This window comes from Vespula pensylvanica, chromosome 22 (assembly GCF_014466175.1).
Source record: "Vespula pensylvanica isolate Volc-1 chromosome 22, ASM1446617v1, whole genome shotgun sequence".
Taxonomy (NCBI): domain Eukaryota; kingdom Metazoa; phylum Arthropoda; class Insecta; order Hymenoptera; family Vespidae; genus Vespula; species Vespula pensylvanica.
Window position 1 is genome coordinate 885,769 of NC_057706.1, and position 19,024 is coordinate 904,792.

The 19,024-nt window shown below is 32.0% G+C and overlaps 3 protein-coding genes across 9 annotated transcripts in view; 1 reads left to right on the forward strand and 2 right to left on the reverse strand.

Annotated features, from left to right (window-relative positions):
* Positions 1-3,994, reverse strand: LOC122636611 (SET and MYND domain-containing protein 4-like). 3 transcript variants are annotated; one of them, XM_043828012.1, is made up of 12 exons: positions 3,725-3,994; positions 3,466-3,626; positions 3,005-3,236; positions 2,712-2,895; positions 2,308-2,629; positions 1,971-2,220; positions 1,549-1,880; positions 1,378-1,451; positions 1,191-1,303; positions 797-1,091; positions 545-707; positions 1-467 (listed from the first exon to the last, which is right to left on the reverse strand). In XM_043828012.1, exons 2-12 carry the CDS (start codon positions 3,600-3,602, stop codon positions 323-325), a joined length of 2,247 nt encoding a protein of 748 aa, XP_043683947.1. In that variant the 5' UTR covers positions 3,603-3,626; positions 3,725-3,994; the 3' UTR covers positions 1-322. The 3 variants fall into 3 exon arrangements, with proteins under 3 accessions (XP_043683947.1, XP_043683946.1, XP_043683945.1); XM_043828011.1 differs by having other exon boundaries at positions 3,466-3,641; XM_043828010.1 differs by having other exon boundaries at positions 3,466-3,994.
* Positions 3,995-5,059: 1,065 nt separating this feature from the next.
* On the forward strand, positions 5,060-7,531 carry LOC122636612 (guanine nucleotide-binding protein-like 1). 2 transcript variants are annotated; one of them, XM_043828014.1, is made up of 5 exons: positions 5,060-5,423; positions 5,545-5,855; positions 5,954-6,596; positions 6,684-7,106; positions 7,193-7,531. In XM_043828014.1, exons 1-5 carry the CDS (start codon positions 5,330-5,332, stop codon positions 7,471-7,473), a joined length of 1,752 nt encoding a protein of 583 aa, XP_043683949.1. In that variant the 5' UTR covers positions 5,060-5,329; the 3' UTR covers positions 7,474-7,531. The 2 variants fall into 2 exon arrangements, with proteins under 2 accessions (XP_043683949.1, XP_043683948.1); XM_043828013.1 differs by having other exon boundaries at positions 5,061-5,423; positions 5,542-5,855.
* Positions 7,532-7,753: 222 nt separating this feature from the next.
* LOC122636609 (otoferlin) overlaps positions 7,754-19,024 on the reverse strand; it is a 32,768-nt gene continuing 21,497 nt past the window's right edge. For 2 of the 4 annotated variants that reach the window (XM_043828004.1, XM_043828007.1), the window contains 19 exons: positions 16,569-16,912; positions 15,937-16,247; positions 15,582-15,825; positions 14,946-15,176; positions 14,405-14,713; positions 14,098-14,250; positions 13,809-14,009; positions 13,422-13,673; positions 12,281-12,582; positions 11,582-11,943; positions 11,296-11,487; positions 10,488-11,244; positions 10,187-10,357; positions 9,924-10,093; positions 9,489-9,807; positions 9,146-9,344; positions 8,818-9,036; positions 8,612-8,712; positions 7,754-8,503 (listed from right to left, as the gene is read on the reverse strand). In XM_043828004.1, the coding sequence (XP_043683939.1) occupies positions 8,323-8,503; positions 8,612-8,712; positions 8,818-9,036; positions 9,146-9,344; positions 9,489-9,807; positions 9,924-10,093; positions 10,187-10,357; positions 10,488-11,244; positions 11,296-11,487; positions 11,582-11,943; positions 12,281-12,582; positions 13,422-13,673; positions 13,809-14,009; positions 14,098-14,250; positions 14,405-14,713; positions 14,946-15,176; positions 15,582-15,825; positions 15,937-16,247; positions 16,569-16,912 (5,018 nt within the window). In that variant the 3' untranslated portion in view covers positions 7,754-8,322. The remainder of the gene's footprint in view (positions 8,504-8,611; positions 8,713-8,817; positions 9,037-9,145; positions 9,345-9,488; positions 9,808-9,923; positions 10,094-10,186; positions 10,358-10,487; positions 11,245-11,295; positions 11,488-11,581; positions 11,944-12,280; positions 12,583-13,421; positions 13,674-13,808; positions 14,010-14,097; positions 14,251-14,404; positions 14,714-14,945; positions 15,177-15,581; positions 15,826-15,936; positions 16,248-16,568; positions 16,913-19,024) is intronic. The other 2 variants (XM_043828005.1, XM_043828006.1) reach the window with 2 other exon arrangements.

The following is a 19,024-nucleotide window of genomic DNA, read 5'->3' on the forward strand; positions in this document are numbered from 1 at the left end:
TTTCTTTTTGTTTCTTTTTCGTTAAGTATATGGTGCGTCGAAAAGTGTAAATCAAAATGATAGTTTGGAATCTACAAACAATGCTACGCTACGTTGACTACTAAATGTTTCTATAAAAAAAAGCCTATATATACGAATCTTGTAATGTATATATATATATATATTTATTTATATTTATATATATAATATATACATACTTATATATATATGTATATATATATATTTATATAAATATATATAGATATATAAACTTTGCAATATGTAAAGATGCCAGTTTTTATTCATTCGCGTATTAGACACAGTGCATTAGTAATAATTCGAACTAAATATTAAAATCTTTCAGCAATACCGACAGAATTTTTTGTTTTTCACTTATTTCACCACAAGCGTTATTCCACGGTCCATAATTGAAATTTAAAATTTCCTCCGCGTGTGACAAGTAACGTCGTGTCTTTTTTAAGATATTTCTATAAAGTAGAAAAGATTTTTTTACGAGTTCGTTCGTAGAATATTAAATTAAATCTTGTAAAATAATCGTACTCACTTATACCACTTTGTTGCGGTATTCGGTTCTTCTTGAAGATATCTTATACATATATCCGTGAGTTTATTCAATTCGTTGGCGAGTTCTATGCTACAGGAACCAAATCTTTCGCTGACCGCGGCAATGCTATGTTCCAAGTAAGATATAGAATCTAACCATCGACCTATCATGAAATTTACGATGACATTAATTTGATAAAAATATAATTATCCTAAATAAATAAATAAATATACGAATTGTTAAGATACGAACCCATGATAGCATATACTTTCCCAATAAGATCTAATGTAGCAGTAATATCTTCATGATATTTATACAATACACTTCTTCTTATACTTAAACATTGTTTCAATTTATCCAATGCTTCTTCCTCTCTCTCCATTTCTATATAAACTTGTGCATCCTCGAAAAGATCTTGGGCTTGTTTCAATTCGATATCATAATTTAAAGTAGGTGTTGCACCACAATCTAAGCAATGCATAAAATAATTATGAACAGTATACAAAGCTCCGCTACATTCTGGACACTTTATAGCATTGAATCTTTCCTATAAAACGTAAAATTTATTACGATATCACGAATGTATATTTTTTTTTATAGTTACATACTTAATTAACTCTATAGTTTGTAATAGAAATATTATTACCATGAAATATTGAAGTTCTGGTATGGTGCAGGGTTCGCATTTGCAAGTAAAACAATACTGACTTTTTAAGGCTAATTGCCTGTAATCTCTTGGTATTTGTCTAAAATGTGCACCTACGAAAAACATTATTAACGAAGTTTTCATCATTTTGACTTCAAATATGTTATTCGGATAAATAAAAATTTACCATAACAGGTATAAACTTCTTCTCCTGCTCCTATATCTTTTATAGCCTTAACAATAAGATATTGGTCCATGAAACTAAAAAGTCATAATACAAAGATAGAAACTTTATTATCGGCGCTATTACTTGTAATTTCTTACGAACATATCATTATATCAAATAAGATATCTTTACCTATTTATTACATTTGGATCGCAAGAATGATTCATCATACTCGCGGAAGGATAAATCGCTTTAGCGACACGATTTTCTCGTTCTGTTAACACCTTATCTTTGTCGGATACAATTACATCTAATTTTGTGATGGCATGACCATTAGAAACAAGTTGCAGAATGTGTCTCAGAAGTAAAGAGCCTACGTATAAATGCCTATCGCTTTCTACCGAAGTTTCGCAAGGAAAATTATAAGTCTCGTCAGAAAATTTTGATATCAGACATTCCGTAAGATCGTTATCTTCAAAAAAATCAGAATACTTCAAAAGATAGAGCGTGAGCATAGTCGCCGTCTGAAAAAAAGAAAAAAAGAAATTAATTGCGATTTAGTAAAAAACAGATTCCGTACTAGTCGATATTTTCGGAAGAATTAAGATACTCACAATTCCATAAGCAATAAGATCTTTCAGGGATAACTTATCAAAATTCGTTATCAATTTTTGTACCTCGTTAAATCTGTTTCTATCGGATGTAGTCGAACACATTAAGAACACCTTTAAAGCTAAACGTGCAATTCCATTTTGCTGCCAAAGTCCCATTTGACTACCCGGGCATTCCCAGCGATGATAAAACGTGTAATCGTCGTTCCAACATTTCATATTACAATATAAGGTATCCAAACACATTGTACATCTAAGAGATTACACTTTCGCGCATTATATCTCTGTATATCCATACGACATAAAGAGATTTCATAAATACATAAAACGTAATACTTACGGGACAGGGACATCTCCATAAGGACGACAACAATTTTCACAAGAACCACTTATTCTACCATAATCCACAAGTACAAATGCAAATGGTTTTTCAACAAAAAGTATTTGACCTTTTCTTATATCTCTGTTTGCTACAACATATCTTCCCTTTTCTGATGAATATTTTTTATCTACGGCTGCTGATGCAGAGGGAAAATCAGGGTTTTCTCCAAATGCAAGTTCAGGTATTGATTGCGTTACATCATTGTCTTCGGTATCTTCTGTGTCATTATGCATACATGATGCAAGAGATGCTAAATGCGCGATTTGCTTTTCTATGTCCTCTGTAAATCAATAAAAAAAATCTCTTTCAAATAAATTCTAAGAACAACGACAGTTTATCGTCGAGTTATAATAGCTACCTACCTTTTTTTACATCTGGTATATCGGTACATTTTGTCATTATTTCACGAACACGAACAAGAGCTTCTTTAGCTTTTGTCGGTTTTCCTAATTTTAAATAAGATTGTACCGCTCTTAGATACAGTTTATGTCTTAACTTTTCTGGATATTCTAACTTAATAGCCAATTCGATATTTTTAATACAGTCCTTGAAAGAACAAAAACGTAATGTTGAAAACATTATATTAATACGACTTGACGATATTGATGTTGGATATTTATTTAAATATATTTATATATATTTATATTCTACTTACTTCATATTTACCCAAATGATATAAAGCAGCAGATCTATTAGCGATAGCTAATGGTAAGACTTCGCTGTCCGCTGGAGCATACAAAGCAACTTTTGTATAAGACTGAATACTTGAAGTATAATTTTTTGCTTGAAAATCTTTGTTCCCTATATCCTTGAATATCTTTGCCTTTTCGATCGATTTAGATTCTCTGTTTTTATATTTTTCTTCTAACCACAAGGATATAAACTCCCTAAAATTAATACAAAAAAAAAGCGAATTTCCTCTTTAGTGATGGATAAAATGTTTAAACTAAACTAAACAAAGAAAAGGATCACGAACCGAATAAGAAATCGTACGAAAAAATACGTAGATAATAATAACCAATAATCCACCAACAGAGTGAAATTTGTATCTCTCGCATCACCAGTGCTGTGTCATGAATCCATTGTTACGCCGAAACGAAATTTTATTAAACGTACCTTACTTCTTGATCGGCCAACAAATAACTCATCAACTCATTTTCGCGTTTCATTTTCGCCTTAATCTCATTTGGCGTATTTAAATGCGTGATCCTTAGCTTACGACTAAGTGGCTCCAAGAAATTTTGCCACTCCATATTTTAGAAAAGCCGAATCCAATACTGGAACCAGCGAATCTCAAATAAACAAAAATATATATGGAAATTTTAAGGTTATGTTATGTCACAGCACGAAACGGATCGAGATCGCAAACATATACCAACAACATTGCCGTTCTGAAAGATACACCTTTACTTCCTATTACAATCTATCGTAGATATGGATTAAAATAAAAAAAAAATATATAGTTTTATTTATAACGACAATAAAACCTGCGTTATTGCGGATTTAATGAAGTTATTTTTTTAAACTTATATGCGCGAATACGATCGACGCAGATTCATTTCACTTATACGTAAATATATTAACAGTTATGCAAAAGTAAAAGCAAGCGAAAGGAAGAGAGAGAGAGAGAGAGAGAGAGAAAGGGGAGACAGAATTAAAATCACTCGTCAGATCAATGATGCATAACCTTCTTTTACGTACAATCCTTTCATATGTAGTAATTGTAAATATTATAATTAATAATCAACGAAAAATTCTTAATTTCTTTATTTCTTTTTTTTTCTAGAATATATATATATATATATATATATATATATATATATATTATCATTTAATGTTTATCTCTATATTTTCTGCAATTACGACGAAGATTTTTATCAGATTTTTCTTTTTCTTATTTTTTTATACGCTTTCTTTATTTGTAGTAATTAAATTTTCAACTAAAAATATGAAAATATATTTGTCCATATGTCAGATATATTCGTCGGGTACAAATATTTTACAACTTTACGAATTATTTTCCAACGATTTTTCTGCAATGAGAATTTGCGATGTGGTAACGTCATATTTTATATAAACACAATATAATAAACTCTTGTCTTTTATATATGATAATAAATTTCTCTGCAAAGTTTAATTTTTTTGTGATTGTATCGTTGTATATTAGGTATCCCACTGGTAAAAATTTTTTTTCTTATACAATTCTAATTCTATAGATGAATGGTCCGGGGATTTATCTTTTATCTAGATTTTATATACCCGGTGTACAATAAGTGCGTGAATGCAGTACAATATAGTACAATAAATATATATAGATGTCGTTCTCGGCGACGTCAAAATTGTGAACGTATTTAATATTGAATGTACTTAAATAATAATGTAAATAAAATTAGGAAATATAGAAAAATTTCTTTTTTTATTTTTCTCTTTTCATAAAAATTTCATTCAAAGAGATTCAACGAGATGATAATGAATAATAATAAAATATTTTTCAAATTAATTGTCGAACAAAATATAGATGGCGTTAAGCATGAAACATAATCAGCCAATTAGATTGCTTCTTTTACGTTTCACATTTTCACGTGTTCGTATATAATGCTGCATTTCACGTGAAAGATGCAGTTGATCGTGATCAGTTGATGTCGTTGTGATAACTTCTCGTTGTTGATAAATATATTCGTTTTTTTTTAATCACACGAATTTATTTAACTCGTCATAAAATTATTCATTATATTTCTTATTAATGTCAGTTATACGTGGCTGTGAATGTAAGAAATTTTGGTGATATATACTGAAACAAATATTTTAATAGATGGCATACCTCGTATATTTTATATAGTGAAATATTAATTCATTCGTCTTTATATTAATAATAGACAAATTGAAAGATTTTACTTTATAATAAATAAAGTGAAATTCATTTTACGAGTGTTTCGTAAATATCATTGGAAGAGAAACGTGTTTACGAGAGGTTAAAAACATGCCGCAAGGAAGAAGAAAGATTGCGTTTAGCGGTAAAGCAAAAAAACAACAGATGCAAGCTAAAAAACAACGACAAAATCATCTTTTGAATGGTATTCTTGCTTTCTAAAATATTTTGCTCATAATAATTTTCTGTCAGTGTTCTATCAAAAATAGAATAAATAAATGTAAGGGAAAATTTTAACTGTATATATTAATTTTGTTTTCCAGCAGCACGAAATATAGATGATGAGGATCAATCTAGTTTAATTGATGATATAGAGTATAAAAGAGGCATACAAAAAATAAACAAGCAACCACAAGACCGTAGAAACAAGTATGCTCTTCAATTTTTTAAAGAATCGCAAGCAGAATTGAGAAAGCGCAAGGAGGAAGCTAGAAACACTATTCATATGATTCCTTTTGTACAGCAAGAAGTTTCTGATAATTATTTCCCACCAGATATAGATATTCCTAAGAGACCATCTTGGGCTTATGCTATGTCAAAAGACCAATTAGAAATTAGAGAACAAAAATATTTTAATGTAAGTAGTCGATGTACTTGGTAAAAAAATAAAATATCATTTTTATCCAAAGTTAAAAAATCCCAAGTTTCATTGATGGATAATTTTTTTGCAATTAGGAATATCTACAAACTATGGAAAAATTAGATGTTAGCTATTTCGAGCTAAATTTAGAAACTTGGAGACAACTGTGGAGAGTTTTAGAAATGTCTGATATATTATTGATCATCGTTGATATTAGATTTCCTGTTTTGATGTTTCCTCCATATTTATATAACTATATAACAAAAGAATTGAAAAAGGATATGATACTAATTCTCAATAAGATCGATTTGGCACCCGCTTCTTTGGTAGTAGCTTGGAAAGAATACTTTTCTACGCATTATCCGGAACTGCATATATTAATGTTTACGTCGTTTCCAACTTACAACTTAAGAGGGAATACAAATGAAAGTGAAGGTATAAAGAAAAGACGTAGAAAAGGGAAATTGAAGATGGCAGCAGAAGGAGCTCTAAAATTATTACAAGCGTGTCAAGATATCGTTGGGGATGAAGTGGATTTAAGTTCTTGGAACGAAAAAATTCAAGAGGAAATGAACGTGGAATATGATTTAGATGATATAGATAGAAAGGATAATGTTATAATTGAAAAACAAGATGATACATACGTTGAACATGTAAAATATAAAAATGGTGTATTGACTATAGGTTGCATTGGTACACCAAATGTTGGGAAATCATCTTTAATGAATGCACTAATGGGTAAGTAATACATAAGTTATGAATTATTGATAATTCTTATTATTATCTAATTGTTACATTCACACATATTATTGTATTACATTACAGGTAAAAAAGTCGTAAGCGTGTCTCGTACGCCTGGTCATACAAAGCATTTCCAAACTATATATCTTACCAAAACGGTTTGTCTTTGTGATTGTCCCGGTTTGGTATTCCCATCAACTGTTCCTAAACAACTTCAAATTTTAATGGGCTCATTTCCAATTGCTCAAGTCAGAGAACCGTATACTAGTATAAAATTCATAGCTGAACGAATAAATTTACCTAAATTATTAAGGATACAACATCAAAGTAACGACGATTGCTGGTCTGCCATGGACATATGCGACGGTTGGGCAGCAAAAAGAAATTTCTACACGGCTAAAGCGTCGAGATTAGATACTTATAGAGCAGCAAACTCTCTGTTAAGAATGTCATTAGAAGGAAGGATTTGTGTTTATGTATACCCTCCAAATTGGGTTGCAAGTAAAGGTATTATCATTATTATTTTTATTTACCATTATATATAGCAATAGAATATTATTTTATATAAAACATCGAATACATGTGTTATTTAGAAAATTGGGAACAACATCCTGAAGTCGAGACAGTTAGATGGATTCAAGCTAGAATTCATGAAGATGATGTTGCTGAATCCATGATTTCATCGTCCGAAGACGAGGAGGAGGAGGAGGAAGAGAAGGAGCAAGAAGAAGAGCAGGAGAATGAAGTTGCGAAAAGAAGAAGCGACGACGAGGTCAATGGCAAAGAAAAATCGGAAGATTCTTCCAGCGATTCAATAGATGATATACCGGTTATAAATAATAAATTTGAAGCATTGTTGTCTACAGAATTGTAAAAACTCGTACAACGATGATATATTTAAGAAAATATTTAGAGTCTGTTAATTCCGTCTATTTAATGTTTAATTTTATTAAATTTTTCTAACAGTACCTAGAGTAAACGTTTAGGTAAATGAAATTTTTTTATTTTATATATATATATATATATATATATATATATATGTATGTATGTATGTATGTATGTATGTATGTGTGTGTTGTACGGATAATTATTGTACCAAATTGCTTTAGCCTGTCTTTACGTTCTTGTAAAGAATTCTGTCTAAATTAGATTAAAGTATTTACATTTGATATTTATTTTAAATCGTGAACGCATTTCGTTATTAATCTTTGGTCCACTCTAACATGAAACTCTAACACGAATAATATAATTAGTACCCATGCTGAAAGATATTTCAATTTTTTGTGATTTTCAATAAAAATATTCAAGTGCGTCTTTCTACACATAATGCGATAGATTGATGCGATAGATGATTATAATCATTATGCACTACTTCGTAAACTACTGTTACTACGTAAACAGAATGTAGGCCTAACAAAATTTCTTTTGCCTATGTCTAATGGTACAAGTGCGAATATAATTTTACAGAAAAATATTTCTATACTAGTCTTGTACATAATCAATATTTGTACATATTCACGCTTATATCTTTGATGATCTGTAAATAAGGTACTTTGCAACGCTGATTATCAAGATACTCCTATGATCTATACTATAACAAATGAAAAAATATTGTAAATTTATTCTAAATTTTTTTTCTCTCTTTTTTTCCCTTTTTTTTCCAAGTAACAGCAACGTCACCGTGACTACATTATTTGTACATTCTATCGATCGTAATCATTTCTTAAGCTCCTAAAATCTTCTTTACAGAATATCCAGGAATAGCGTAGAAAAATAGTAGTATAAGTATTATTATACCTATCATTATTATAGCTTTCAAAATAGCCCATTTATAGTTGTGCCAAACAATATATTTGATAGATTTTAAAGGATTCAGGAACCACATAAACGAGGCGTCCGGTCGGCTGTAAGAAAAAAAAAAGAAAGAAAAGGAACAAAGAATTATGAATGAAAATCGTAAGCTTAGTCGTAAAATAATTTCAAAGAAAATATTTGAGGAAAAGAATACCCACTTGGGTTTATCCAAAGGATCAGGTTCGTTTCGACCGAAACCAGCGGGATTCTTTTCTGCTTCTTCTTTTGTTAACAAATGTATTTCAGCTTCTACCTTACCCTATACAAATATTCTTCAATATTAATAAGTTTCGAAGATTTAGACTTAATAAAATAAATGACGTTTTTTTTATTTTCTTTCTTAATTGTACTTATACGATCTTACCGTAAGTTCCATATCTTCGTTTTCCTTTTTAACATAGAACGGCCACCAACCTTTAACTCGTTTTTGTTTAAAAATATTAACCATGGGAACGGAACCATCGGTCTTCAACATACCAAGCGTACAAAGTTTGCTATTTTTTGCACCACGTGGAAATCTATTAAGATCGAGAGTAATCGCACCTAAGAAATCGTCGGCCGAAAAGTGATCGGCATCCCATACCTTTGAAGAAGAAGAAAGGAAAAAAGAGAAAGAAAAAAAATTTTCATTAACGTTATAGCATATTTTTATAAGAGAGAAAAAAAGAAGGACATTATTATCGAAATATTACTTGTAACTCCAATCGTGCTGGTATCTTACATTCGGTCTCGTCCCAACTAAAAAGACTCTCTTTTCGATTGATAACGATCTTCTCTTCGGCTACAAGATACTCGAACGGAAATATGAATCTCCAATTGAAATTACCCTCACCGGTTAATGATCGATAATGAATGTCAGTGGATTGACAATCCTCTGGACCTTTTAGCCACCTATCATTTAAAAAAAAAAAAAAAAAAAAAGGAAAAAGAAAACGAAAAGCAAAGAAGAAATATTCAGAAATAATATTTTAATCGTACGTATAAATCGTCATTATCATATGACGATGAAATATTAAACGCTTCTATTAAATTTACCCCTTTACGTAAATGTCGCTCATCTTTTCACCGGTGAAGAAAGCATCATCTTCGAGCACGACGTCGTCCGTGTTCCAAATGATAACACGTAATTCGTAACTCTTTGGTTTTCTAGGTGATATATCAATTGGTGAACCTGGCGAAGGCATATCCATTGGGAACATGTCCACCCACATTTCTAATTTTCCTTGTTCTATACCAGGTTTTTCAGGATTGTAAAGTGGCCGAGTTTCGATGTGTTCGGGTACCAACGTAGAACCGATACGGGGAAAAGCATTCCATTGATGCAGTACAGCAAGGGCAAGATGTTCTTCTATACCTAAAAAGAAAAAAAAAAAAGAAAAAGAAAGAAAAGAAATAGTTTTGAAAAGTTTGAAATGAAAAAGTTTGAAGTGAAAAAGCATTCATTTTAATCACGATAAATCTTGAATGAACCTTTTGAATGAACGTAAAATTCCATTTCCTCGTTCGACAATGAAAATGTTTTTCGTCCGATGGTAACACGCCCATGAGAATAAACCGGACCATCCACTTTACCCTCTTTGCACAATTTCGACAATATTTGTGTAGGTTTCATTGCGTCCCTCCACTTGTTGTAACCTGATCTATAAAACGAAGCAAAATAAGTTGTTCCTTTCTTTTTGTTTTCTTTTGTAAATCGATTAAATGACGATCGACCGATCATCAATCTCACTCACTCGTCGTAACGTCTGGAAAAACCGCAAGTTGCACGATGCCTACTATAAAATCGATTTTCCAAATCGATTTTAGTTTCGCCGATCATATCATCGGTACCAACTAAATCCCAATCCAAAACTTGTACTGTTAACAGAGAATCCTGAGGGAACGTAGCTTCTATCTCGAAACACCTTGGAACCATTAACAATTTATCAATGAGATCTCAACAAATTTCTGATTTCGTTTTAATCTAGTAAGAGAAAAGAAGAAAAAAAAAAAAAACAAAGAGAAAGAAAAAACAATCAGAATTACGACACTTACTTCCCAAAGACAGGATTAAGTTGTTTCGATACATAATTCTCCTTGTCGCTTATCCTTTTAGCACCCAATTGGAGAACAACGTAAGGATCAGCTTTACCATTAAGATCACACGGATGAAGATCGTTAGCCTTAACGATGTAGACCCTAACAAGAACATGAATTGGTTCGTTCGAGGGTACACCTTGAAAGAAACCGTATTGAGGATCAAATCCCATTACGGTGTGATCTATCAGATCCTTTGGAAGTGGCCATTTGTAGACCTTCAAAGCTCCTTTGAAATAACCAACGATTCTATGTTCATCCTCGGTTTCATCGCCCGTTTTCTTTCCTCGATAGAGTTCGAATGTGTGCAACCATTCCTTGAACTGTTCGAATTCCGATTGAGCTTCTAATTCGTTTGGATAGATCTTAAGTAGAGCTGTCTTTTGAGATGTCTTTCTTGGCACATGTTTTGGACTCAACTTCGAAACAAATTTCGAAGCATTCGTCGGTGACTTTAAACCAAACAATTTCTTTGTTGGATAAATGGCACCTGTATTTTTTTCACTGGTCGTTGTAGCTTGACCTTGATCAAACGCATCCTCCAAAAAAGCTGGCAAAGTCCCATTCTGTTGGGCTTGAAATATAGATTTCTCTCTCCTCAATTCTTTATTTTCCTCGATCATTGCCTCGACCGACGCGAAATACTTCGTCCACCAATCCTGACAGCCCTCTCCGTCATCCAATATTCCAATATCGCCTAAAATCGCATTATTATCTATATCGTTTGGTGTTAATCTAGAAACGATGGAAAACTTGATGGACTTACTTATTCCTACGTCGTTCATTGGACTCTGTTTTTTTCGTAAATTTTGTTCGGTTTTATCTCTCTTCGTTGGCCAGGCGCTTTGTTCAATTCCCAATGTGATGATCGTGTCACTGTTGTTTGAACCAATATCGGATTGAGTAAATGATTCTGGCATACTCGTTTGTTGATATTTTGGTTTCCCTTGTTCGAGACCTAAAATAATCGAGGAAAATTTAATTTAAGTAGGCAAAAAAAGAAAGAAAAAAAGGAAAGCTCGAATATCCAATAAAACCATTAATTTTCTTACCTATACATTGCAACTGATAAAGACTCTTTTTTCTCTCTTCGATGTCTCTAGCTCTTTTTGTTTGCGGCGAATAAGTATATTTGTGAATCGAATTAATCGTATGGGTGCCTACCAACGTGTACCTTCCGAAACTTCTACAATCGACTGCTCTTATCGTTAATGGCGGTCGATAGAGTTCTTGCTCCGGCAATTCCAACTCTAGAAACTTGATCGGTGTGTTAAAGTTCGGATTTTTCTTTGCGTTTGCTATAACCGAGGAGTACAAAATATGACCGGCACATTCAACGTCCACCCGTGGTTTGTCTACCGTTAATAAATGAATTCTCTTTAGATCGCGCAATCCCCAGAAGAGTACCTCTATCCTGCACGACAAAACATTAAAAAGATATTTTGAATAAACAAAAAATGTCGAATCGTATACGTTTTTAAACTGACGACGAAAAAGAAAAAAAATTCATTTGATTTTTTTCCTTTCTTCTCTTTTTTTTTTCTTCAGTTTTTTATTTTATTTCACTCATTTTATATTTTATACCTTGACTTTTTTCCATCGAATTAATTAATCGATTAAATAAAGCGACGTAAATGATTTCATAGTTTGAAGTGTTAAAACTTGAGTCGATTATGTCGTAAATATACATTGTAAAAACGAAAGGAAACATTTCGAGGAAGATTTCGGTGTGTTTAATTTTGTAATGTTACCTGTATTTTGCTAAAGTAGGTCGTATGCCAATTGGAACTGGAAGAATGGGACCTTGATCAGGTCCTGAAGCAATTATTTGTTGAAATTTGTCCTTTGGGTCTGGTAATGTCGGAAATCCAAGATCTGTCGCTGTAGGATGTTCAAGTAATTCGAATACGGCTAAAAGTTCTCCAGCTCTAGCAGCACCTCTGGTAACATCGTACCATTCCAAGGATGGTGGAAAATTCGGTGGTAAATAATTTTCTGACGAAAGTTTAACGTGTGGTCTTGCTATCGCTCGTCCAATGTACTCTGATTTACCCTGTAACGATCGAACAAATAAATTCGTCAAATGTGACTTCTACTTTCATACGCTGATACGAACGTCCGTATAAATATCCACGTAAAGAAAAGTGCACTATAATAAATCGAGGATTTAGTATTATCAGTGTCGAAGTTCAAGAAACAATGTGAAACATTTCTATAAGAATAGAAGTATTTTTTTTAAACGTGATGAAAGGTGTCGTCGTAATAATAATCGAGATAACTCGAAGATATTGGATAAGGTCGAAGAATAATTTTCCGAAGATTTTCGAGGTCGAAGAAACTTTTTCTCCTTTTTTTTTTTGTTATGATAACGAAGGAAAGAAAGAAAAGGAAGGAAAAAAGAAAAAAGAAAAAACGAGAAGAAAAGTAAAAAATAAAAAAGGAGAGAAGAAATACGTGTGTGCGTTCGTGTTCATTCATTTTCATGCTAAGAGAGAGAGAGAGAGAAAGAGAGAGAGAGAGAGAGAGAGAGAGAGAGAGAGAGAGAGAGAGAGAGAGAGAGCTGAGTATCAGAGTTCTCTCGTAAATCATCATCGTGTGCTTTTGAATCGTGATTTATGTTATGTTATGAGAGATGATGTTACAGGTCGTATACAAACTGTTAAAGCAGAGAGTCCTTCATGCAGTGTTATGTCCACGGTTTACACAATATGACTCTGGAAAAGAAAGAATCGTAAAATTGAATGATACGTTTAGGATATGATTAGGTCACGTTTATTTCGTTCAATTCGTTACCGATATTATAATAATGCGAAACGAATGGTAATGGTCAGTAAACGATGAAATACTGGGAAGTAAGAAGAAAAAAAAGAAAAAAGAAAATTAATCGCTTACCACTTTGTCCTGGTCGAATATTTCGATGACGATCGAGGGTGGATCCTTTTTGATTTCTTCGTCGGTACCATAAATTAGGATGTCGTCGAAGAGAAGCAATTCGTCCCACGTTGGACTTAGAGTTTCGTCGATTACTTGAGTCGATTTACAAAACTCACCGCAAATAACACGTGCGAACGGATCAGACAAGCCGGATGCGTCGCTACCAATCAACGATCTTGCTTGATACATGTGCGCTCTTAGTTGAAATTTCTATATCGACATAAAATGTCTTTATCGTTTGTTCCATTGCCGATTTTAATAAATTCGATAGATCGAATAGATTTTAACGAAGTCAATATAATCTTTTGTTAGTAATAATCACTTACAAATGTTTTCTATACTCACGTGTTTCTCAATGTAATGAATGACCGTCGGTGGTAAAGCACGCAACCTATCAATATTTCTAAGTTCGTGACTCATCTCGTAACCCTTTGGCAAGCCCTGAATGAAGTACTTCTTATGCTTGAGTATACCCAACCACATGTAGATTTGTAGCTTCGTTTGTATAGCCCAACCGGATGGTCCGAATCTCTTCTTTCCCGGAAGCTTTACGAACATTATCAATGAATTAACATTTCTTGCGATAGATCTTTTTGTTTTATTTTTTTTCTGTCCTATTAATAACTCTACCGACCTTTAAAAACATCGTTTGAATCTTTCCACAATTCCTACCGCATTCTTCGTCAACGATCGAATAGATCAATTCTCTGCATGAAATCCTTTGATAGGCAACACGTCTACCGGAACTGATGACCCAAATGAAGACATCCGGTAACGAATCCTGAGGCTGCAAAAACACAGAACAATCTTCCATCGTTCCTCAGCTTTCTCCCTATCTTTTTAAAAATGATCTATCCTTCGCGTGGATCACATCGCGAAGGATAGATTTTTTTCTTTTTCTTTTATTTGTCGATGTATACGCTTGTGTATATGGTACTGACATCCTCAATTAAGAACTTCAATTTTTGAAGATAGTTCTGTGCCGTTTTCAGACGTTCCTTGAAACTGTTCTTCGTTATTATAGCCTTCAAGTTCCTCGCCATGGTACCGATACTCTCCATCTCTCTTTGACAAAGTTTCGTCCTTTCCTTGTCCAATTTAGTTTTCCCAACGCCTGGTCCTGTTGCACTCGATTTGCTGATGCCAACGTAACGATTGCAACTGCTTGACAATTCCTCGAGAATAGTCTTCAATAATTTTTCACTGGACGGATCGTCCATTCGTTGTTGCACCTCTGTTAATCCTTCTTCCTAATCGATATTAAATGATACACGAAATAGAAAAGAAAGAAAGACAGTGAAAAAGAGAGAAATAAATCTTCTGTTATATAGTATATATATATATATATATATATATATATATATATATATTATTATATTTATATGTAGTTCTTTGTACAACTTTTTATATTTATATAGACATATAACTATATAGCGCTTTATAGCTATTTAGGTATATGTACGGATATAAAAATAAACTCACCAATTTGTCTGCAATCTTGCCGATTATGTTACTATTATACATTCTACGTCGATAATCCGGCCAAATACTTCGAACATGTAAACTCGGTTTATCGTCCCAATACGGTAGAAAATAATAGATTTTATCGTGCGTCATTGGTTTTGTGGGTGGTGTTGTACTTTGCCAAGAACCGCTAATAACTTCTTGCAATTCTTCCTCCTCTCCGCTCGCTCCGCTTTTCATCTCGCATATCTAAAAGAAAAAAAGGAAAAATAGCATTGCAAATTAGAAGAATTTTCTAATTCTTCTATTGCGTGATCGAAGTAAAAGTAAAAATAAAAGACGAGGTTTTGAATATTAATGTATGTTAATAATGATATATCGTTAAAACCGAAAACGTATTATTATTATTATTATTATTATTATTATTATTATTATTATACATTCCTATAACAATTTTATTGATATTTTGAAATAGAATCGTCAATATTAAAAATTGTTTTTTGTTGAAAATAACGATGACGACGATTTATTTATTATTTATTCCCTTGTCGATCAGAGAAAATAAATTTTTTTTTCATTGCTTTATAAAACACAAGGATATTCTGGATTATAGTATATATCAAATAAATCTAATACAATAAATCTAAATCATACCTTCGAACTTTCATTATGTCCGTCCAAAGCATTACCCGCGTTTCCAATAGATATTTCGAAATACATTGGCTTATCGCAAAGCTTCTTGTCTATCATCGTGGCGTCCATTATTGTGGCAAATAAAAAAAATTCCTCGTTTCTGGCATAAGCCGCCTCGTTGATTGGTACGGTCGGTTCAACCTCGACCTCCGAGGGTGCCATTTCAACGTTATCACTGATCTCCGTTCTAATCGCTATGAGTAATCTGCGTGTCCAAATTTACGATTAATTACATATATACATATATATATATATATATAATCTTATTAATATCATAAAAATAAAAAAGTAAATAATAAAAAAAGAGAAAGAGAACCTTGCTCTATAAGAAATTCCTTCACCGAGTCCAGTATTCAATGTAGAGTGTTCGTCTATCAAACTATAATCTCTAATGCTACCGTAAAGGTGAATAAATGCTGGACCGAAGGTCGGTAGAAAACCTTTTTCACCATCGTTACTGATCTGTTTCAGATCGACAAAGTGTGTACCTATAACGGTGGCGTGGACTGGGTCGTTATCGCAAAGCTGTATTTTTATTCTCTGACATAGGGGTGGGAACATTTCAGTGAAGACAATCTGCTCGTTCCAGATCGGAGCATAGCTGTGCCTTTTTACGCTCGTTTTACCCTGTAACAAGGAAGATCTATGGATCTGCACTATGTTTCCTTTTTACTTCTACATTCGTGGATCTTTCCAATTCGTTTTTTTTTTTTTTCTTTTTTTTTCTCATTCGACAAAATTTTCTTTCAATTTTCTTTAACGATAGGATATCCGATCATATATATATAGCAGAAGAAAGTTAATATAGAAAAAAGGAAAGGAAAGAAAAGGAAAGAAACGAAAAGATAATTTGATTTTTCTTTCTTTTTTTTTTTTTTTTGATTTTTTTTCTCCTTCTTTTTCCTTCTTTTCCTTCCTCTCTTATATCGTTTTTACGTGCAAACTTACGCTCAAACCGGCGAACGAGACCTGCACGTACGGATCAACTAAATCTTTAACTTCACCGGTGAAAGCTTTCTTCACATTCGCCATAATACTGCTATTCATTTTTGGCAAACCGTCGGCCCTATAGATCTTTACAATGAATTTAGCTCTCTGTCTTTCTATCGGTACACCATCGGGTAGCAAAAGATTTCCCTCGATGTCGTCCTCGTCTTTCTCACTTTTTGGAGGAATTTTAACGGTGTCTCCCTTTCCAATAACGCTTATGTCACACTTCAAATATCCTTTGGGACCTCCGGCGACGTCGTCTGGGTCGGTTAGAAGAGCCCACTTGTGATAAAATTGATGATCTGCGAATACGATTTTATGTTTCGTGACCTATCTCGTGTTTCTTAAAGAAATTCATGAAAGACATGTAATTTCAGAAGAAAGAAAAAAAGAGAGAGAAGAAAAAAAAAGTTATCATCCTAGAGCCACGATTTTCTTTGAAATATATAACCTTTTTTCTTTTCTATATATTGTCTTTATAAACTAAGAAAATTTCATTCGATCTTGACGAATATTGAATTAGTATTCTTACTTAATTACTATTAATATGTATCGTATGATTATTACCGATGGCGATGTGAGAGAGATCGGTTACCTGGTTTTACTCTATTCTCGCCTGTCAAGAGCCCATTAAATATTAGATTACTTAGTTGGATAATTATTCGCACGAACTTCCTAATGTGACATAAATAATAGATTGATCGTTACCGTTAACGGATTGATCGTGTGACAAATTCGTTAATTACAAACACGATGATCGCGTAGATAAATAGATATGAATATATATATATATATATATATATATATATATATATATATGTATATGTATGTATGTATGTATATTACAATTAGTATTAGAAAGTAATTATTACAATTGATAATTTTTTTTTTTAAGAGATCTCGTGGCTCGTGGATCTTGAGGTAAGATCAAATATTTTTAATCGCATGCAAGCTCTGAAAAAAAATCATAGGAAAAAGATTTTTTTTTTATATATATATACGTGTAGATTATATAAACATATAATTTTGAAAATAATCGACGACTTAATCGAATTCCTGTAAGAAAATGATCTATTTCATAGAGTTATTATTTTAACGTGCAATATCCAATAAATGTTATTGTACCTGTTATTGATCCTTATGGAAATTATCTTTACGATAAATCGCATAAGTTACGTAAAATAAATAATAATAATAATAATAATAATAATAACAATAATAATAATAAATTTATTATTCATTTTAAGTACTACGAGCACCTCCTTATTTATCTGTTAAAGATTTAAACTATTCGTTCGCTGATATCAAATCATAGTAATCCGATAGTAACATCGTTTTAAGCCGAAATACTAATTCCGAATTTCGAGGTAAAATTTGACCTAAAATACGTGATATCTAATATCTCGTGTTTAGAGGAGAGAATAGATATGTACATAGGTGCAATAAATTTACATAATCCGAAAAAAATTTTTCTATCTGTTTGTATTATTTTTGTCAATGAAAAATAATACATATGGTTTATTTTATTGCTATTGTTACTGTTGTTATTATTATTATCATTTTCACGGGTCTTTAAATTCTCATTTAATTATTTTCATTGATCCATCGTTGTTTTACAAGCTGTCACCCTTTCATGTAATAAATAATATCTACATACATGAAATAATTTTCGCGACATCGTGTCATGTTTAATCACGTTGTTACGAGAAAAATTAAATGATTCGTTTTTTATCAATTTCATTTTTGCTCTTTAATTAATTAAACGAAGGAAATAAAGGAAGAAAGAAAGAAGAAAAAAGAATGAAAGAAAGAAAGCAAGCAAGCAAGCAAGAAAATAAAAAAAAAAAGGAGAAATTTCGCAGAAATGTCGTATTTCGATCAATATTTCTACTAACTAATTCATCATATTCCTCTTAGCTAATTTTTTACTCAGATTAATTCCCAAAGTAATTTCCATTTCAAAATGGAATGAATGTACGTTTATTTAAAAAGAAAAAAAAAACAGCAATATGAAAGAAAGAAAGAAAGAAAGAAAGAAAGAAATAAAACAGAAATACAAAAGAAGAGGCAATCAATGAGAACCATGTTTTTTTGATTTTGCAAAACGACCGTGTATATAACAGTATGAAACTATCGTAGTTTTGCAGGTCGAAACGGTCAACTAAAAAGTTTTGATATAGGTATATTTCAAAGCACGTACGATTCGAACTTTTGCCATTTAATATGGTACAAGCAATCTGTAAAAACCTTTACTGAAAAATAAATTTCTTTTTTCGTTTTCTACCACATTTATATGAATCAATAGAAATATTTAATTCGTTCATTTTTTCGTTTCTCTTTTTGTTTCCCTTTTTTTTTTTTTTTTTCATTATAAATTTATAAAATCGTCTTTCATATAAATATCATGGATCGCA